This window comes from Telopea speciosissima, chromosome 2, assembly GCF_018873765.1.
Source record: "Telopea speciosissima isolate NSW1024214 ecotype Mountain lineage chromosome 2, Tspe_v1, whole genome shotgun sequence".
Classification (NCBI taxonomy): Eukaryota; Viridiplantae; Streptophyta; class Magnoliopsida; order Proteales; family Proteaceae; genus Telopea; species Telopea speciosissima.
The window spans coordinates 77,213,002-77,234,923 of record NC_057917.1 but is presented as its reverse complement, the minus strand read 5'-3'; the positions used below and the strand labels follow the sequence as shown (position 1 = coordinate 77,234,923).

The window sequence follows — 21,922 nt, the reverse complement described above, 5'->3', positions numbered from 1 at the left end:
TCTGCCCCCCTATCTCATATATTCAGTTTAACATCATTTGTGTTCTCCAATAACCAAGCCTTTCTCTGTGTTTCTCTATCAATCTATCAGATTGGCATGCCGATGCGGGACTATGCCTCCGGCTTCGCGCTTCCCTTGACCTTCCAATCGCCGTGATTTCATTTCAGATTGCAGGTAACGCTCTCTAGCTCAAGTCTGTGCGTTTCTCGCAATGCATTGAAGAGGACAACCATCTTCAATCTTGATCCCTATTTTTAACCACTACTACTACATCCCTTGCAATACCTCTTTGGCAATGGAAACAGTGGAAGAGGTGTAACATTCATGTCACTTCGTGTTCAGTGTGACAGACATGTATAAGTTCATACTTTGCATTCAAGAAGACAACTGAACAGAATTCAATTCTTTTGTTTTTTACCAAAAAATAGAATCAGAATTAATTATTGCCAGTCTGGGAGTTCATACTTCGCATTTAAGAAGACAACTGAACAGAATTGAATTCTTTGGTTTTTACCCAAAAAAGGCAAATAATTTTGGCCACTATATGTCATACTACCAGGGAAAAATAGATTTCAAATGTTCACATATGGCATTAAGGGTAGTCATCCTGATTGCTTTGCTAGCATCTTCAGTCATTTTAAACTGCAATGGAATTGAAGGAGGAAGGTGTCTATCAGTCTCCACAGAAGAAGATCTTGAGTTAGAGAGACAACTCAATATTCTGAATAAGCCTGCAGTCAAGAGCATTAAGGTGAAGCACAAACACATCAACCTTTTCCAATTTAAGCATCCAATATTATTTGAGGAATGGAATTGATCTGCTAATAGATGGTTGGTTTTATGATGTTCACAGACAAAATATGGTGATATCTATGACTGTGTTGATTTCTACAAACAACCAGCTTTTGATCACCCTTTACTCAAGGATCACATTCCAAAGGTATGGTCCTTTTTTTTTTTTTGGGTTTCTTTTTCTTACTTGGGGGAACTGATTTGTCATTCAATTCACCTACTAAAATCATGGAACCCTAAAAATTTTTTTCTAGGTGAAACCTAAGTTATTTTTAAGGGAGACTATAAAAGAAGTTTCTTCAAGAGTAAAACATGTAGATCTTGGGCTTGAGGGAGGAGGCTGTCCATCAGAAACAGTTCCCATTAGGAGGACCTCTAAAGAAGATCTGATAAGAGCAAAAGCCTTTGCAAAAAGTCATAGCAGAAAAATTCAAGTCACTGGCAAAAAGGTAAGTTTCCCCTCCTCACCCACCAAAAAAATCCATACCTACAAAAAATAGTAAGGGTTGGTCAGTAGTCACTAGTATTAGTGAATTTCAGACCATCACAAATTCAGATTCCTTTCTAGTATCTAACATGGATGGGTGCTCCGATGGGGAATCTCACATCCATATTGTTCATCAAATTTAAGCCCCAAACCTCAAAAATGTGCCCAAAGATATTGAATTTACAGGAAAGGATTTGCTGCCTGGTCGTGTGGTCCCTGCACCAGCAAGGGGGCCTATGAGGGGCATGCAAGGGCATCCAACAGGAGGGGCGTTGCGGTCTTTTGCCCCATGTGTATGGGTGCAGGGAAACGCAACCAGGCAGTGTTATTTTTCCCTAAATTTACAACAATGTCATTAAATTCTATTGAGATAAAGGGGGTTGGTCATAAAACTTGCTTCTTTTTTATCCCCCTTATTCCAGTTTGCAGGCTACCAGACAAAAGCTGAAGGCAAAAAGTACCGTGGAGGCGCAAGTTTTCTGAGTTTATACAATCCATCAGTCTCTCCCAAGCAATACAGTGAAGCCCTAATGTGGGTAGAAGGTGGTCGCTCGGAACAATTAAACCATGTACAAGTTGGATGGACTGTAAGTTTGAGTCATATATAGTTGCCTATCTTTTGTGCATGATCTATATATAATATCTCTCTTAAGGGATAACTACAATTTATAGCATCTAAATTACAAAAGTTTGTCTCAGGTGAATCCTATGTTATACGGCGATCACCAGACCCGAATGTTTGGGCATTGGACTGTAAGTTTCAGGGTCTCAAACTAACATCCATTGCCACAGCTTTGATTCCAAATCTATTTAGCAACTAATCCATTTCTACTGATAAAATTTTATATAATACACAGGCAGATGCATCTCAAAAAACTGGCTGCTTCAATAACCTATGTCCAGGTTTTATTCAAATTAACAGCAGAATACCCATTAGCTCAGTTATGAGTCCAATTTCTGTCATTGGTAAAGATATATATGTAATGCATTTCTATCTATTCCAGGTAAAATGACTTTTATCTTTTCCATTGTGAAAGATGGATTAATTAATTGCCTCTAATTTGTTTCTTCATTTTGGTTGGAGTGTAGCATCAAGTCACTGGAGATTGGTGGCTATATGTTGGACCAAATGTTACTGAGGTTGGATTTTGGTCAGGACGTTTATTCACTAGTATACACAATAATGCAACTGTGGTTGGTTGGAGAGGAGAGGTTTATGCTCCCCCAAATGAACCAAGCCCACCAATGGGGTCTGGTAAATTTCCAACTGGAGATAGAGATCTAAGTAGATGTGCTTTCTTTGGACATGTCGGAGTTTATATTAATGGATCTGATACTGCTATAAGTCCCCTTAAAGATAGTCTTGCATTCATCCCATCATTAGCTACTAAATGCTTTCGGGCACAAGATGTTCCCTATGTTGATGATGACTACAAACATACTTTCTTTTTTGGGGGACCTGGGGGAGACTGTAATCTGTAAGGATTGATGGCATTGTGATTGAGCATTATCCATGTCATTGCAAATCTCAAAGTCATATAATAAAGTTTTAATTAGAGGACCAAGAACAAGAGTTTCAGAGAGATATCATATATAGAATGGAGATTAATGCTAGGTAGTTTTTTTGTTTTTAATTGTCAGATACCCATCACTTCCACTAAAATTGCACCTTTTGATCTTCTTCCATGACATTTAGCCATTACAAAATTATATTTACCAGTACTCTATTAATAATTTATCTGAGATTATAGTGGAAAGCTTGCCTTTAGTGCTTTGATGCATCAAGTTTGTTAGGAAAGAAATAAAAGAAGATGGACCTCCTCTTCGGGCACAATAAAGCAGATCTTGGAAGCCATTACTTTTGAGATCAGAAATAGGCTTCTACCCATTTGTTCTACAAGCCCAAACACTATAAGAAATTGACATCTTGCCATATGTAGTATCAACAGTTATCTGTGTGTGATTCTTTAGAGTCATATTTGTAATAGGAATATCATTACTAGTCTTTCTATACTTTATATTACTAGGAATGATCTAGGATTCATTGAGTCTAGTTTCTACAAGGACTCTCTTATTTGTATATATACATGGTTCTCTAACCATGCTCAATCAATGAAATCATAACATAGTCCGGCATGGTATCAGAGCCACCACTGCTCCACCAACAGCCAATCTGCTACTCATAGGTTGCTAAGGACCCTTTTTGGAGGTCCGCCATGACAAATGAAGTTAATGCCCTGATTAAAAATGGCACCTAGAGTCTTGTTCCTCACTACCCGAATATGAACTTGGTTGGTTGTAAATGGGTATATCGTATCAAATGCAAGGCTAACGGTTCTTTGGAATGCTTTAAGGCCAGTCTAGTGGCCAAGGGTTTTCATCAGCATCATTTATAGATTACACTGATACTTTCAGCCCTGTGGTTAAACTCACCACTATTAGGACGATTCTCTCCCTTGCAATAACTCAGGGGTGGCTCATTCATCAACTGGATGTCTGTAATGCTTTTTTACATGGTCTTTTACAAGATGAGGTCTATATGGTGCAACCTCTGGGTTTTGAGGATTCTAATTTGTCCAATCATGTCTGCCGTTTGCATCATTCCCTCTATGGCTTGAAGCAAGCTCCATGGGCCTGGTTTATAGGCTGTCACAGTTTCTCATTTCTATTGGGTTTCTGGGTGTCTCATTCGGATCCCTCCTTATTTATTTACAACCAAGGTACCATTACAACGTAAGTTTTGAGTTATGTGGATTATATTTTGGTGACGAGTAGCCATCCCAGTCATGTGGATACTTTACTTTCTTGTTTGGCCGCTGAATTCTCTATGGCTTGAAGCAAGCTCCATGGGCCTGGTTTATAGGCTGTCACAGTTTCTCATTTCTATTGGGTTTCTAGATGTCTCATACGGATCCCTCCTTATTTATTTACAACCAAGGTACCATTACAATGTAAGTTTTGAGTTATGTGGATTATATTTTGGTGACGAGTAGCCAACCCAGTCATGTGGATACTTTACTTTCTTGTTTGGCAGCTGAATTCTCTATTAAGGATCTGATGCCACTTCACTTTTTCTTAGACGCTGAGGCCCTTCCCCATCCAAACTAAATACCATTGTGTTCTGTTTGCTCCCCTATCAGCATTATTACTAGGGTTTTCTATGGTTTTGCCCATCCCTTAGATAGGATGGTTCTGTCAATGAAATGTAAGACAGTTTGACCAAATTCCGCTCCTTAACTTCTAGCCTTGTGTAATGTCTGTTATTTGAATAGAATTGTTTCTTACCCCAACCCACCCCCCCCCCCCAAAAAAAAAAAAAAAAAAAACAAACATTAAACAGTGCTCACAAGAGTTATAAATTGCCTCTAATTTGTTTCTTCATTTTGGTTGGAGTGTAGCATGATGTCACTGGAGATTGGTGGCTATATATTGGACCAAATTTTACTCAGGTTGGATTTTGGCCGGGACACTATTCACCAGTATAAACTAATTTGGTAGGAGAGGGGAAGTTTTTGGTCCCCAAAATGAACCAAGCCCCCCAATGGGATCTGGTCATTTTCCAGATGGAGGAGGAAAAGGAAGCATATTAACTTGTGCTTTCTTTGCAACAGTAGGAGTTTATAATGGAACTGATCACACTGTTCATGGTCCCCTTGAAGATAGTCTTATAGGCATCCCTTCTATTAGTGAATGATATTAAGCACATGATGATCCCTACATTGATGATAGGTTCAAACAAACTTCTTTTTTGGGACCTTTATCGCCTACGGTCCTTGCCCGGTATAGTTTCTACAATTCTCTAACAAAGGGGGTGAAATGACCATTCCAACCCCTGACCGAACACTCGGCTCGGGTGGGTTTCACCCTCCTCATGTTAAAGGACTGTAGGAACCGTACTGGGCAGGGAATCGTGGGAATCGTAGATGATAAAAATTCTCTTTTTTGGGGGGCCTGGCCCTGGGGAAAGTGTTAGTCAATGCTATTAGTATCAAGTACATGATGATCCCTATATTGATGATAGTCTTGCAAGCATTCCTTTTGTTAGTGATTGGGCATTATTCATGTCTGCAAATTTCAAACTCATAATAAAGTTTCAATTACAGGACCGAGATTAAGAGTTTCAGAGAGAGAGATCACAGAACAATGGAGATTAATGCTAAGAGGCTTTTTTTGTTTTGATGGTCAGATACCCATCACTCCAGTAGAATTGTACTAAAGCTAATTTTTGCCTTCTAATATAACTGATCACTAAACTGCCTACTTACCCACCCACCCACCCAAGAATAAAATGGGATTTAAAAACTAAAATTAATTATCGGGTGACAAATGTCGACTGAGGAAGTTTTCGTTCGCCCATGGTGAAGGAATACAGAAGTAGTTTACCCCAAGGGGTCAGCTCAGTTGGCAAAAGACCAACTCCTCAAATAAGAGGTCATGAGTTCAAACCACCTTGGGGCCTATCCCCATCCCCTATTTCCCCCCCCTATTAAAGCTATCCAATTCCCAAAAAAATACAGGAGTAGTTTCCTTTCACCCAAGGCGAAGGAGGTATTCCTTCACCATAGACATTAATGGGCGTAGGATGAGGATCATAATGAAGGTAGCGTCGTCCATGGAAGGAGTATTAATGACTGTCAAATCGTAGGTTTACTTTCTCTTGTGTCGACATGATAGTTGCACTTTTCAATCTTTTTCCTTGACTTTTGGGCATTATAAAATTATATTTATCGTTAAAAAAAGAAGACCATACCCAGTGCACAAAGCTCCCGCGTTTAACAAGGTCTGGGGAAGATCAAATGTACGCAGCCTTATCCCTGTTTCCAAAGAGGCTGTTCCAGGACTTGACCATTACTCTATTAATAATTTATCATGTTGACCACAGCTCCCATATCCCTTTCCTTTGGATTATCGATGGAAATATAAAACAAACAAATAAAACAAATACAATAGATGTATGATGGGTCAACTTCCTAAAAATCCTTAACCAGCAAGTAAACAGATCAAACTAACAAATCCTTAACCTCCAAGGTTTGGCTCTAGATTTATACACTCTAAACGTCACTCTTAACATTTTCACTTACTGTTCTATTATTTATTGTTTCTTTGTCGTGGGGAAGAAGAAAATCAAGTTCTTTGACCCCCAAGTAAACAGATGAAACAAACAATTCTTTGACCTCCGAGGTTTGACCAAGGTTTTAAAAATCAGGATTGGATCAGCCGATTCAGATCAGAATCACCGAAGTCGATTTTCCAATTGTGAAAGATCCTTGTACAGAAACTAGGATTAAGCATTTTTATATCTCCTGACCAATTCTGATCTGATCTAGATCGGAATTGGTTGAGACTGAGCTGGCTACCGATTCCTGTCTTTACAAACCTGGGTTTTGGCTCTAGATTTATCAGGGCTTTCTCTTTGCTTTGACCTTGCATGTTCCCTCACACTCTATACTCTATAAGGTCACCCAAACATGTTCATTTATTGTTTAATGTTTTCCTTGTCGTGGGAAAGAAGAAAATCCTTCATAGGCACCCATGTTCACCCTTTATATAAACCTTTATTAGTAGACATTTGAACTGCAAGAAGCCAAGACAAGACTTTAGTGAGAATCATGGTTCAAACAGCTCTCATAGGAGACATCAATCTCTTCTTCCCTCTATTCCTACTACCTCTTCTTTTTCTTCTTTACAAGCATTTCAAATCTTCCCTATCCAAAGGTCCATCTCTTCCACCAGGGCCATCTCCATGGCCCATCATAGGCAACATTCACCAAATGGGAAGGGAGTCCCATGTTTCATTCACCCACTTAGCCCAAACCTATGGCCCACTCATCTCACTAAGACTTGGTCCCCAGCTTCTTGTGGTTGCATCATCACCAGCCACAGCAACTGAGATACTCAAGGCCCATGACAATGTACTCTCAGGCCGCTTCGCACCACAGTCGGCAGCCGACCTTAAGACCAACCCAGAACGCATGACGATTGCATGGGCTCCTGAGTGCAATGATCAATGGAAGAATCTACGTACCCTTTATCGGTCTGAGCTGTTCTCAGGCAAGGTGATTGAGTCTCAGGCAATTTTGAGGGAGAAGAAGGTGATGGAGCTGATAAGTTTTCTGAGTACAAAGGAAGGTGAGGTTGTGAACATAGGTGAAGTAATATTTGCTACTGTTTTTAACATCTTGAGTAATCTTTTCCTGTCAAAGGATTTGGTTAGCTTTGAGGATGATGGTAGTGATGGAGGGATTAAGCAACTGGTGAAGAGGATAATGGTGTTGGCATCAACTCCTGACTTGGGTGATTTGTTTCCAATATTCAAGAGGTTAGATATTCAGAGACTAAACAAAAGGGTGAGGGAGTTGTTTGAGAAGATCAGTGCTAGGTGGGAGAATATCATCAAAGAAAGAAGAGCAAGAGTTGATGGTGGTATTTCAAGCCAACAAGATTTCTTGGATGTTCTGATCAACCATGGCTTTACTGATGGTCAGATCAACAACATGCTTCATGTAAGAACTCTTCCTCTCTCTCTCTGATTTGAATTTTTGCTGTGACATTTTTAAAGTTGAACTAGAATCACACTTGAAATGCCCATTAAATCTTGAAGTTTGCTGCTTCATCTCCTTGGCAGGAGCTTTTCACTGCTGGTACAGACACAAGTGCGACAACAATTGAGTGGGCAATGGCAGAACTGATGAAAAATCAAGCGGCCATGAACAAGGTTCACGATGAACTTAAAAGGGAGATGGGAGATAATTTTGTAAAAGAGTCTGATCTACCTCACCTACACTACCTTCATGCCTGTGTAAAAGAGACACTAAGACTACATCCTCCAGCACCCTTTCTGCTTCCTCACCGTGCAATTGATACATGCACTGTGATGACATACACCATACCCAAGGACTCTTTAATATTCGTAAACGCATGGGCAATTGGTCGGGACCCTGCGGCTTGGGATGATCCATTAGCCTTCAAACCAGAGCGGTTCCTTGAATCTGATGTTGAATTCAAGGGTAACCATTTCCAATTCATACCCTTTGGTGCAGGAAGGAGAATCTGCCCAGGACTACCCATGGCTTCTAGGCAGATTCATTTTATTCTGGCTTCTCTGATTCACTCCTTCGATTGGTCTCTCCCACAAGGCATGCATCCAGCCAATCTAGACACGAATGACAAGTTTGGAATAATGTTAAGGAAGAAACTACCTCTACTTCTCATTCCTGAAGCAAAACACAGTCAATAATCAATGGATAGATGATTAATTTTCCTTACAGTGTTGTGAGAGTGGATTGTTTTGTAATCCTATTTCAAGTTTGGAATAATGTGAGATCTATTTCAAGTTTATTTTTTTTTTAAATATTCCAAGTGTGAAGAGAATAGTTTTCCTCCCACAGCTCGCCAGATTTGGATTTCTGAGCAGCAAACCTGCAGAGCTTATGGGCATCATGTACAACATTTCTACCCACTTAATAAGTGTTGATTCAAATTGTTCTAAGAGTACAGAAAAATCACAGGCAATACTGCAGTAGGATAAAGGCCCCAAGGCCATGTGGTAAAAGTGCCCCCAGTGAAATGCCTGTATTTGATTAGAGTCCAGCCATATCTCTACTCTTTGAGCACCAACCTCCATCGTTCTTTGTAAATCCCTCCTGATTACATGTCCTTCTGCCTCCAGGGTTCCTCAGATAAATAGGTTTCATCACCACTAGTGAACTCATGTTGGAAATCTTTGATCAATTTATGTCTTTGAAATTACACTGTTGCCTGAGAAAAAATACGTGGCTATTTTTGCCATGTGGGAGGGTGGTTTCCAAGTCTACGACTTCCCATATATAAAGAAACCTGAGAAACATTCAGCCAAATGGACCATTGACTTGGCAGATTCAGTCCTCTAAATTATGTAAAGGTACATGAAAGTTTAAACACAGCTGTTGGAGTTACCAATCATGCAGTAGCAAAGTTCAGGACTGTGAGGGAGAGTCTCTTGTTAGTAATTTAGTGTAATTTACATAATTTGATCATGGAATGTGACTCCTCTGCACAACAAACATGCTTTTCAAGAAGTTTTATTCACTATTGCATCTTCTTAGAATATTAATGAAAGATGGTAAAAGTATCCAATTAAAAGCAGTTGATGCAGCACGTCTTGCCCAGTATACAGAATATGATCTGGTTGACTAGCCCTTTCTTTATTTCAAAGGATATTCCTTTTGAAGATGGTACTTGGAAGGAATAAAACCAAAATGAATGCAGTAAATGGTGATTAACTTAATATAATGTTACTACTGACCTTTTTTCTTTGGGGGGGGGGGGGGTGGAGATGGACGCAAACGACTTCACCATCCACACAGTAGTGGGTGGTTCAACTTTCTGAGCAGGGGTTTAAGCTTGACAGATCCCAGACAAACAATCCTTGACCTCGCCAACCAGACAAGTTTATTGATTCTGAAAACAGGTACAGCATATCCTTCTTTACCTCTCAACTGGTGCAACTGGAAGGCAGAAGATATCTGCAACTTCAGAAAAAGCTCAGCCTCCGTTAGTTCCACAAACAGCAGGCTACTGAGTTTTACTTGCAGAAGTCAGCACCCACATTTTTTTTGATGAAGACAAGGTTTAAATTAATGACCAACAAAGACATAAAAACAGCAGGTTAATGGAGTTTCACTTGCAGAAGTCACGATGAACATTTTATTCATATAAGTGAATCCTTTTCTAGTGATGTTGAGAAAAAGTACAATGGTAATAGTCATCCATGCTTTAAAAAGTAGCACAAAATTGTCATCTCTGAGGTACAAAAATGATTTGGCAAATAAATCAACATGGGTTCAGCAGTGCCACTTCTTCCCAGTTGCTGCTTCCCAAGATTGTAAAATGTGGTTCACAATTTCATCGACACCAAGCCCATGCTTCACCTGCATAAATTCCACTCAAATATGAGTTCACAGTGTCAACATGTAGAGCATATTTATTTTCTCAAGAGAGGGCATATTTATTTTCTCAAGAGAGGGCAGGCGTAACTTTACATAGGTGGATAGGCCAACTTGCCAGTGTTACTTTGTAGAACCTAATTAAGAACCTAGATATAAGTAGACAGTTTCCTACCACCCCACCCCCCCCCCCCCCAAAAAAAAAAAATCTACATGAGATTGAGGTATTGGGACTCCCCAGGACTTACAAGGGATGTTAGTGGATGCATGTTCAAGACTTTGCTAGAGAGAGAAACCTGAGCAAACACAAAAAGTCCTCCATAACGCATCCGAAGTGCATCTCGCTCCATGACTGCCAAGTCAGCCCCAACTGCAGGTGCAAGATCTGTCTTGTTTATTACCTGCATTCAAATACATATAGCTCTGAAATGATTTTATTTTACAGAATAATGTCTTAACGAGATTGAGGATTTAAAGACAATGAGAAGCATAAATGACAGTATGTATGAGATTCAGAGAATAACATACTAGGAGGTCAGCTTGGGTAATGCCTGGGCCACCTTTCCGAGGTATTTTATCACCACCAGAGACATCTATTATGTAAATTATGAAGTCAGCCAACTCCCTGCTGAAGTTAGCAGCTAAATTATCTGCAGCATACAAATTCAACAAGTGAAGGCTCCCCTGATCAATACCCATTCGACAGGCTTGGTTACATAACCAGTGCTATAGTCAACAACAAGTGAAACCAAATGACCAGTACTTGTGCATGCAGTAATCACAAAACAGCTTCTTAACAGACCTATACTATATAGTGGAAAATAGTCAAAGTTATCAAGACAACATGAACAGCAGAACTACCTCCTCCAGATTCACAAAGAAGTATGTCTGCTTCGAACAAGTTTGATAGCTCTTCTAGAGGACCAAGATTAATACTGATATCTTCACGGATTGCAGCATGTGGACAGCCACCTGTTTCAACGGCACGTATTCTTTCCTCCGGAAGTGCTCCATTTTTTACCAGAAATTCTCCATCTTCTTTTGTGAATATATCATTTGTCACCTGAAACATTTAATGGAATCAAGATCCTAAATAAAAGGCACACACCATGTAAAGCCTCCAACCACCATAGAATGAGGGGAAAAAGAGAATAAGAAGACATTGGCAGTAGCTTCAATAGTGAAAACAAAAGGATCAGACAATTGTTTAAAGGATATGATATTTAATCAAGAATGATGAAATTCTTGTTTATTCATTTTTAATTAAATTTTATGTGCACTAGTTAATTAAAGTCCAAATCAGAACACACTAATCATGGCATGATGTAAAATGCCCAATCATAACTGGATAAGAGAAGCAATGAGTGAAAAGAGAAACAGACAAATTGAAAGAAACTGTTAGTTCACCAGACACCAGAAGGAGACCGGAGACAGAAACTCAAAAATGACAAAAGAAAATGGTCCATTTGAAAGATAAATAATTCTTTATTTATTTTTGGTGAAATCAACAATAGTAAGAGCTATCAAGAGTATATATTACACTATCCAAGAAAGTGCACATTTTGCAATGCCAGCTGCTTAAACAGACTGGAAATCTCATACATGTATCCCTATATTAAGCCCCCAAAAGACTTGATTTTTATGCTATCTATGGTTTCCTATGTCTCATGTGACATCTGTATAGAAGTAACATGAGCAACCCAAGTGCAAGGATAAGGATCTTGGAGGAGATAATAACCAAATATTCATAATTTAGAAGTTAAGCATTCCCTTGGAAGCAATTAAAGAATCTTGCCATAAACTGCTGTGTCAAGTTGAGAGAAAGCAGTGCAGTGTCTTGGCTCTGCAGGTGAAGTTTGCTTAGCTTGTTGGATTTTTTCTTTTTCCCTGAAAAAATTAATTAAAAATTATAGAAATTAAATATTGATGTGACTGGAAGCCATGGAGTTTGAAGGCAGAAATAGGGAGAACAAAACATTTTCAAGTTTTCTCTTCAAGGGCTTCCTTAAAAAAAATTGTAAGTTTTTTCCCAATCATAAATTTATTTTGTGGCCCAGTAGTTAAGCTTATATAACACTATCTTTTGTAGTCATTTATTGGTTTAAATACATACAGGGAGATTTCCAGGCTTGTTCATGCAATCATAAATCTCACAACGACAGATAATACATGAAAGCAATATCATGAGTTGCTACTCCTGGAAACATAGCCACCACTTCCAAGGTTTTTAGTTGCAAGCAAAAATTTCAGTGACAGGAGACATGAAATATGGTTCTTCAATCCATTTCATTAGTCAACACAAACGATTTGTGCATCAACACAAAATTCAGATATGCTCCAGAACTTATACAAACCATAGACAGGACACCAATTAGCATGATAACAAAGGAGGCAATTGCAGAAACCCATGGTTCCGAAAGATGTTTCTGAAACATTGAACTACATAATACATACTGCAGCGAGACTGTACTTGTCACGCAAGAATCTGCACAGTGCCAACATTAAAGCTGTTTTCCTACAGAATGCGAATAAAGATCTGTTAATCACCATATCTGTTTGTTTGGCCATTTGGGCTAATTTATTATTGGAAAATCTGGAAGCTGATTAGAGAAAGAGAATGCAATCAATTCAAGAGTCAGATCCAACCTAACCCCATCTCAAATATTTGTGGTCGGCAAAATAAATCTAGTTTCACAAGTCCACTCGTACACAGACAAATATCAAATTAGTCAATCCTAGTTTTTCAACAACAGTTGAAGAAAAGTACCTATGCAACACTAAACTAACTAATCTTGTAAGTGATAAGGATAGGAATTCATCTCCAACGGCTGCAGTTGATAAGGATAGACCTTCAGCTCCAACGGTTTATCTAGTGGAACCCAATATTCTATCTACATGTGATAAAGGCTCATGGGATAACAATGCCACCTCAGCCATTGTATCTACTCCAACACCAGCGTACAAAGCCACTGCAGCAATTGAGTTAAACTCAAACTCCTCCAAGATCAAGGAAAGTAACCGGATTCACTCAAGCACATCAGGCTGTGAATCCTATTGTAATCATCCATCCAATTGGAAGAATCCCTGTAACTTCAAAACACCTATCTCTAAACATCTATATAAAGAGATACTAGGTGAAGGTTAAAACAGTGTGGAAAATATAAGTAGTGTGGACGTAGGTTTCCAGTGAAACCGAACCACATTAAAAACGTTCTCTGTGTCTTCTTCTTCTTTCTCTTCTTTCCCTATATGCATAAACTAAAGCTCTGACGAGCAATTACTGTACAAGGACATTTTAAGTTTCCAAGGGATAAATATTTTTACACTTTACCCAAAGAGAGAAATATATTTCAGAATTCCCATTGAAGCACTCTGTGGTATTATTGTCAGTAAATTTTCCTAAATTTAAGAACAAAAGTATTGGAACCAAAGAAAACAAACACAAAAGCAAGAATCCAAAGACCACTTGTACTAGCCCTTTTCATCCCTTTCAAACGACAGAAGGGTCACCAAGATCCTGTATATGCCAACAACGACTACAATAAATTAAATTCAAAAGGCAAACGAGTTGAACAACCAAAGAAGTGAAGCATACCCAGTTCCGACCGGCCCTCCAATGCCAATAGTGAAAGCTCTTTCATTGAAATCCCTATCGAATAGGGGAGGAGCTCTTCTGCTAAAATACCCAGGCGAGCATATGGGTTCATGTGAGTGTGGCGCTAATCCATCATGGCTATGATAAACTTTACCATCAGCACCTACCCATGATGTTGAACCATCTTGAGCTCCCCTAATAGAAGAAGAGGAAATTAATGGAGACTGTTATGAACCCGAATATCAAATGAAAGAGTTCGATCGAAAAAATACTCGTGGGTATCATGGTGGTGATGGACGTGATGATGATGATCATGGGCATGTTGATCTTGGGAAGCCATTCACTCACTCCTTCAAACTACGAAGTCCCTATTGAGTCCAGACTTCTGAGTGCAGAGACAAGTAGAAGACTGGTTTTGCTGTGTGTAATGGATAATTTATCTCGAATCTTGGATGCAAGCGACAATGGCAGGGAAAATTAAAGCAAGGGTAGTGTGGAAACTATCTGATGTGGATGGCAATTGATACACATTGAACAAAACCATCTATGAAGGCAGTGGCCCACCTCTTTTATTTATTATAGTTCAATGATCAGAGTCTCAGTCCAACTGGGGATTAGATTCAGAGGATCTTTAGCCATCCAAATAGATAGATTACTAGGGTACATGGGTCACCATAAAGGCCCTTCTAGATCCATGATTTGTTGGGGTATGGCAGTAGGATTCCACATTTGAACGGCTCTGATCAAGTCATGATGGGACCATTTTTACAGTATTTAGTGTAAACAATACAAGATTCTTTGCTGAAATATATGTGGTGGAGCAGTTTTCTCATTTAAATTGTGGTGATTACAGACCTACAAAATGACTGAAGAATAGCCGCAGGCCAATGGAGAGTAAAATGGAAAGTTGGGACTTGAACCTTCTCTTTGCCCAAAGCCTTCCATGGCATTCAATTATTGGGCTTCTTCTCTCCACTCAAGGCCTTTACCCCCTATAATTTCGGTTCCAAAATGCAGACTTTTTCTTCTTAATCCCTACTCTAGCTCTCCATGCCTACCAACGGGAAAACAGCTCTCCGTTTCTTTTAAGGCAGCTGCTCAATCTGAAGGAACAGAGGGAGGAGTAACAGAGGACCCTCCAAGTTTCTCAGGTGATGCATTATGGATATGCTTTAAATTGTTTTATTTATTTATGTATGCAAGTTCTTCTTTGACCTCTGCTATTACAATTGATGAATTGATTAAATTGTCAGAATATGAAAAACCCTTGTATCTTTTGGCAGGAATAATGAATACCAATCAATTTTGCCCAAACCAAAATATTATGAAATTGTCATGCTCTTGTTTGCTTTTCATGTCGTCGGATATTTTTATGAACAAGGACTGAACCCTCAATTGGTATTGATGAATTACTATTACTCTGTAAAAAACACGGAAGTCAATGAAGAGTGCACACTTCTTTCAACATGTAGGTAGGAGTCTATTTCACAACCCATGCTTCATGGTAAGAAACCTGACCCCTTATCACTGAAGCAGCTGCAAGTCTGCAAGTGCCTCAACAAGGCAGATGAACAAACCTAGAGAAGAACATCATTTTAATGTTATGAACATTCATTTAGTTTTGATAAATACTGACTACTTATAAGCAATCTTGTGAAGATAGCGTCGACTCTTACAGCTTGAGTGGAATTAACCAAGTGTTAACAAATAAATCTGTACTGGAAAGTGCTTTTTCTTTTATTCATGTTTTAAGAGTGGAAGTATATACCCATTACTATTTTCATGAAGCTGACTTTCATGTCAATTACTGTTCCTTTACTGCACCTTGTTGAAGAGAAATTGTGATTTCAAACTGAAACAAAGTTGCTGGTTCATGGGTGAAAGGTTCTTTCTCTTCTGCACGGACTCAGCTAGATCTCTTGGAACAACTGACATCCACCAGCTCCTTGAGTGATGGTAGGTGCACTCTCTTTCATGAAGAGAAACCCTTACATGGTCAACCATTTTGTTGTAAACAAACCCCTTAGTTTGCTTCATGACCAGGTTATGAGAGTGGTGGCGATTATCAGCGACCAACAATTCGTGATCAGCTCTCTCAGCTGGTTGGAGACAGAGAAGGTGAGGAGTTCAGCATACCGTTAGGTAAGAATCTAAAGACGGCGACTGCAAAGTTTTTAACTATCTCACAGAAGAGGAACATCAAAAGACAGGCTTACTTGAATGAAGTGTCTCGAAGAAATGATAGTGTTTTCTTTGCCACAATTGGAGCATTTGTACTTCTTCCACCGGTTCTTATATTAGGGGTAGCTGTATTAACTGGTTATGTGCAGCTTTTTCCATGACTTCAATGAATATTAAAGAGGACATCAAGAATTCTTCCAGTTATCTGGAGAATTTCCCTGTTCTAACTATGTTCCTCTCATGATCTTTTCCAGGGAATCTTGAGCACCATCGGTTCTTTGATTTGTTATGTGACAAAAAGACCTATATGTAACTAGACCACCCTTATAGCAATAGACATTACATCAACGTACCTGATGATTGAATCTCCATACATTGTTTGTAGAAATACCTGTTGAAGTGATGGAGCTAAATCCTGCTTCACCACATACTGTTCAAATCTTCATTTTCATTATCTATAGGAGAGACTTGCAATTGCCCTGTTTCTTACACCCCCAACATGTCTCTAATGGACTAATTGCCTCTTTGAGGCAGTTTGGCATGTAGCCTGTCATTGAAGCATCCTTTGGACCTAACATTTTCCAGGCATCTGGTTGAAATTACCCTTACCATAGTTGCCCATTTTTGTGCAATTTCATTTAGCTACAAATTGATTGTTGAATCACTTGCAACAGGATGGTTGAATAACTGCCTTTTTACTAAGATACTTCTGATCTATTGGCCATTTTGCAATAAATGAGTCTCCACAATGGTGATTAGTATGGTTAAAAGTGAAGTCAACAAGGTTCCTGCTCGAACAGGAAAGTCTTGAAGGAAGTTTTGCGCTTTCTATAAAAGGCATTTTTGGTTAAAACTTGAACTGTGAAATGAAAAAGGGTCCTGGTTGAATTATGAATTTCTGAAAGAGTTTGGGCTTCTTAAACTATGCATTCTCCTCTGCAAACCTGTGTCCTCTACAAATTTCCAGGCATTGGAGTTTTATTAGCTTTAGAAAACATGGTGAGGAATGAATGGCCAATTTGAACCCTTCAAATACGATTTACCAAGGGATTATGTTTAATACCAGGGAAAGAAGCATTAAAAAGTTTAGCTATAGATTTCATTTCACAACAACCTGCACACAAAGCTACAGGATGCATTTGCAGAGATGTTCAAAGATGAGTCTGATAGGGCTATTTCAGAGATGTTTTGAGCATTGATAAAATACCATGATAAACATTCCTTTTATACACAACACAAGGTTACAAATTATACTGGTGAAAGCTTTTACACAATACAATGTTACAAACTGTAATGCAGAAAGATGCTTACAGGTTAACTACAAAACTAAATGTCAACCATTATACAAAGTAGCACACTATTCCCCAATCGGTCTTATTATATTATAAAAAACAAAAACTTTCTTTACTTCCAATGGCAATGAAATATGCTTCATTTGGTCTCATGAATTCCAAGAAATCCAATCTCTCATAGTTGAGGAAGAAAACCCGGGGATGACAAAAAATACTCACATGTTGGTTGGAAGGGCACCCTTAAATTGCTTTTTCATCAAGGCACAATCATTTCCTTTTGGTTGGTTGTTGGAGAAATTACTGGATCAGTGGGCATGGCGGTTTCATTACCTAAAATTACTCTTTGCTTTTGCATATATTCCCACTTGTCTTGTAACAGATAGAGGAAAGCAATGAAGAATATCTCAGCAGTGAAAAGTAAAGTCCAAAGTCTTGTACTATTCAATGTCTTCTTCTCGTAGGCTCGTAGCCCAGTATATATGTTGATGATCCCCATCAAAGAAATTCCAGTTCCAAGTGCCCAGTGAGCAAAATACCACACACTTCTTCCTTTAGTTCCTCTGTACAGTGGAAAAGAAGGAACTTAAAGAAACACAAAAACATATAACCCCTGCCTCTCTCTCTGAGACAACCATCCACCCGCCCACAGACACATCCTCAGATATGGAAAATGAAACTATACTCAGGCAAAGTTACTTCGAATTAGGAATTTTATTTTAATGTTATAAAAAATGAAATTAAAAACTAAAATTGGGTTAATGAACTTCCTGTTTTAAGGCTCAATCAAGTAGCCAATCATGCATGCAATAACAAATGAAGGTCTAGTTATTTTTCAGCCCAACTCAGTCTTTCAGTAAACAGAAGGGATTTTTCCCCTCTTAAAAACTTATGAGGAATCAGTTAAATTACCTTTGAGGCCTGAAAAATCCAACTATGACTTGCATCCATATGACACCATAAAGAGCCAAGCCTAATCTTTGATGGTTGTTACTGAAGGAGTTCTCAAAATTTCTGATGGACATGACTGCTCCAGCTGTGGCAAGGAGTACTGAAAGTATCTGTTGAATGCAAATAACCAACCCAATCAATCAGTATATGATAATAAAAAACATATATTTCCGTGTGTGCATGCATAATGTTGAAACGGGGTTCTTGTGAAATACAGATCAGCCATACATTTTCTATTAAAAGAAAAAAGAAGTATACTCTTTATAAATCAGTAATGATTGCTTTACTATTAATTACATGCAACCATGCTCTCATAATCTGTGGTTTGAAGGCCAAGCAAGCTGGACACTAGACCCATAGCTGTAGTCAATAGTCGATAATTCCTTCGTAAGATTGAAGGAAATAAACTATTTTGATTTTTGTTTTATAAATATTTTTAGACACTATTTTATCTTGATATCCAAGCATACATGATAGTATTAGTGATCAACCTGAAGGTGTGATGTCTAACTTGATTAAAATAGTTACTGTCATGGTGTCCTAAATAAAATACTTCAATATAAAAGAACCTCTTTTTTTTTCTTTTTTTTTGGGGGGGGGGGGTGGTTGGTCTCTTCATCATCATTGAAAGTCCTAGTTATAAGGCATAAATGATCACATTTTATAACTCCAGGATCATTCATGATTAAGTTAAAAAGGGAAAATAAAAAAGAATCAGTGTTGTTGATTTATCATCAAGAAAAAAGTATAGCTTAAGTAACAGAAAAACGGAGGAAGAGGGGTGCTCACCTGCAAAATAACATGGAAATAGAAGATAACCTTGAGCCTTCTCCCACATTTCACTTTATTGGACATTCTAATGATAAGGATTCCAACAGGCATTAGGAACCCCATTGAAACCCAAAGGAGGAAGCCATGGACTGTAATTTCAAATGAAAGCTCAGGGCTCAACTGTAAATTTAACATAAAAATGGTCAGCTTCATTAGCTTAGTTCCTTCAATTCACACAAATGCTTTGCAAATTTTTAAGATTAAGAAATTCATAATCACATTCAACAAAAATGAATTCTGTAACCAGCTAGTAGCATAAAGGAGACAAATTCTTTGCCGCAGTTTCGAACTAAAGGAGTTTTTTTTTTTTTTTTGGAGGGGGGGGGGGGGTGGGGGAGTGGTTGGAGGGAAACAGAGAAGAGAAGCAAAATAAGAGTTTTGAAGAAAAACTAGAGACTGAATAAAATACCTTTTGCATGTTCTGAGTTTTTCTCTTGTGATTGCTCATGGGTTTTTTCTCTTCACTTGATGAACTCACAGATGGCAGAAGAGCAAGAACAACAATACTGGAAGCAATGGTAAGAAAAACTAGCTTCTGAAAGATTTTCATTCTTCAATCTCAAGCAAAACAAGGACAACCCAATTCAGATCAATATAAAAAATCTCCTTAAATGCTCTTCTTTGAGTGATAAGAATAACAAGGAAACTGGCCCAGATTCCAGACTCTAGAGCCACTGCTGAAATAATCTTCTAAACAGGTGCTCAAAGACAGACATGCTCGGCTGGATGAACTTCTTAAGTATATCACACAGACCCATTTGCTGACGTCTCCTTCTGTCACTCTCCGTCTCTCTCTCTCTCTCAGACAAAGAAGCAAGGAACTTTGGTATTTAGTCCTCCTTTCTCAATACCTTCTTTCGTCTAGAAACTGGATTTTCTACCAGTTAAAAGGAAACAAAGTGGGTGGTTAGTAAAATATTAAAAGGGCAATCAGACTATTCTAGTTTGTATGAATACATTGTGGCCTGTGGGTAGTGATTCTTGATGGAGCTCAAATAGTTCTGCCATGCTGGTTAAAAGATTTGAAAATGAAAAAGAAATGGTGGCCATGAATAGTAATTCATACCATGTGGGCCTCAATCACTGTAACATGCTTTTTGGGTTGAGAGAAAGGAATGTGGAGTTGCAGAAAGCATAAAATTAAAAGGGTCAGACTTTTGGAGGGACATATTTGAAAGATACTGTAAAGTAAGGTATGGAAGTAAACGCATACATCTATCTTCTGCATTCCCACTTCCATTGTTCCCCACTCTGAGCTGCACAATAATAGTATCCTTGAACATAATAGATACACAGTATCTATTGTTTCATATTCAGTTTGAATTCCTCTCAATCTTTTCTTGACAATGGCCTTAAAAGTCTATACTATACACTTTCATATTTCAGGATATGAAGAATTGAGAACTCCCAACTTTTTATGTGAATAGCATACACATGGCATAATGGTAGTGGTGCAACTTGCCATCAATCAGAGAGAGAGAGAGAGAGAGAGAGAAAGGTGGGGCTAGAACAAAGCTACCTGTGGTCTTGATTGTAATCAATACTGAACTTAATTTCATGGCAACCATGATGATTTGGAACCTACAGATTTTAGACTTGCAAAAGATTATGACTATAATTCTTAGGAAAGTTTTGGGGGAAGAGATGGAGTTGGGTTTCTGTCTTCTGATATCATCAGATGGGAAACATCTACGACACACCAATACATGGATTCCAATCTGATGGTTTTGTCATTCAAGAACAGAGACACAGTTAGATTAGGTCAATCTCATTGATTTATACCAGACTCATCATGTTTAGTGAGAACTAAAATACATGAGACCAAATCTCAGAGAATTATATAGGACTCATCATGCTTAGTGAGAACTAAAAGATATGAGGCCAAATCTCAGGGAATTATATAGAACTCATCATTCTTAGTAAGAACTAAAACACAGATTGGCTTATTAAAAAACCTTAACAGTGAAAGAGTTTCCCTTTATTTCATTAGGCAAGAGCTGTATGATCAAACATGAAATTGATGCATGGGTGATCATATGTTGAAGCTTATTGTATATATATCTTTGTCGGTGTGATTAGTTTTTAAAATTATTAATATTATTATTAAGATTTTAAGATTGGGTTTGGGACTCTGGCCTGTCTCAGATATAGAACTACAGGAAATCCCACATTGCCTGGGAATGTGCCATGGAATATGCATAAATGTTATGACGCCCTTTATTTGGTATAACACGTTTTAAAATCATGAAACCACTTGTCAAAACGGATAATATCGTACCATCGATTAAATCGGGTTTATTGTACATCATCAGAGGCAGCAGCTCAGGGAGCTTTTAGTTGGATTAATTGAGTATCTGCACCAACCATTAGATTAGGGAGATAGCAAATTACTTTCAAAAGGGTCTATGTCAGATCCTCATCCCAAAACATGAACTAATTATACTATTTTCCACTGTTGTTGACATATCACATGTGGTTTCAACATCAATGACCTACATGAAATCATGCGATTGAATGGATATTACTACGTATTTCATCTGATTTCAATTCATAAGTTGAAGGCAGAATAAAGATATTCAAAAGAAGACTTTGCTTTCACTATCTAATTCTACCATTGGAGGACTAGCTCTGTAATCTTGAATATATAGAACAAAGGAAGGACAACTTTTTGGAATGGAATTTGACTTTTGCTTATTCTTTTGGTTCTGTTCTTTAACCATATTAGTAAGAAAAATTAGAAAGTGTTCCTTAAGGATAATCAAGTGGGTTTTTTTTTTTTTTTAAATATTGATTATAAATGAGATGCTCTCTAACAACCACTAATTTAAAAAGATATCTTGATTGGATGTGTTGGTATGAGCTTTTTGCCTTT

General features: G+C 38.2%; 4 protein-coding genes across 5 annotated transcripts; 2 read left to right on the top strand and 2 right to left on the bottom strand.

The window, feature by feature from the left end:
- The first annotated feature begins 586 nt into the window (after positions 1–586).
- Positions 587–8,557, top strand: LOC122651145 (probable (S)-N-methylcoclaurine 3'-hydroxylase isozyme 2). The gene is made up of 9 exons (XM_043844468.1): positions 587–751; positions 854–940; positions 1,047–1,241; positions 1,702–1,866; positions 1,979–2,032; positions 2,137–2,283; positions 2,369–2,757; positions 6,861–7,782; positions 7,905–8,557. The coding sequence occupies exons 1-9, from the start codon at positions 587–589 to the stop codon at positions 8,514–8,516; spliced, it is 2,736 nt and encodes a 911-aa protein (XP_043700403.1). The 3' UTR covers positions 8,517–8,557.
- A 1,451-nt stretch (positions 8,558–10,008) lies between these two features.
- LOC122651578 (urease accessory protein G-like) lies at positions 10,009–14,203 on the bottom strand. Its single transcript, XM_043845017.1, has 7 exons — positions 14,071–14,203; positions 13,799–13,993; positions 12,658–12,718; positions 11,065–11,266; positions 10,732–10,853; positions 10,500–10,604; positions 10,009–10,188 (listed from the first exon to the last, which is right to left on the bottom strand). Exons 1-7 carry the CDS (start codon positions 14,136–14,138, stop codon positions 10,102–10,104), a joined length of 840 nt encoding a protein of 279 aa, XP_043700952.1. The 5' UTR covers positions 14,139–14,203; the 3' UTR covers positions 10,009–10,101.
- Positions 14,204–14,576: 373 nt separating this feature from the next.
- On the top strand, positions 14,577–16,205 carry LOC122651580. Its single transcript, XM_043845021.1, has 3 exons — positions 14,577–14,949; positions 15,683–15,754; positions 15,842–16,205. The coding sequence occupies exons 1-3, from the start codon at positions 14,742–14,744 to the stop codon at positions 16,138–16,140; spliced, it is 579 nt and encodes a 192-aa protein (XP_043700956.1). The 5' UTR covers positions 14,577–14,741; the 3' UTR covers positions 16,141–16,205.
- A 748-nt stretch (positions 16,206–16,953) lies between these two features.
- Positions 16,954–19,815, bottom strand: LOC122651579 (cytochrome b561 domain-containing protein At4g18260-like). Of its 2 annotated transcripts, XM_043845019.1 has the most exons (6): positions 19,805–19,815; positions 19,460–19,653; positions 19,009–19,170; positions 18,181–18,329; positions 17,373–17,831; positions 16,954–16,964 (listed from the first exon to the last, which is right to left on the bottom strand). In XM_043845019.1, the coding sequence occupies exons 2-5, from the start codon at positions 19,598–19,600 to the stop codon at positions 17,528–17,530; spliced, it is 756 nt and encodes a 251-aa protein (XP_043700954.1). In that variant the 5' UTR covers positions 19,601–19,653; positions 19,805–19,815; the 3' UTR covers positions 16,954–16,964; positions 17,373–17,527. The 2 variants fall into 2 exon arrangements, with proteins under 2 accessions (XP_043700954.1, XP_043700953.1); XM_043845018.1 differs by lacking the exon at positions 19,805–19,815 and having other exon boundaries at positions 19,460–19,705.
- Positions 19,816–21,922: the final 2,107 nt, after the last annotated feature.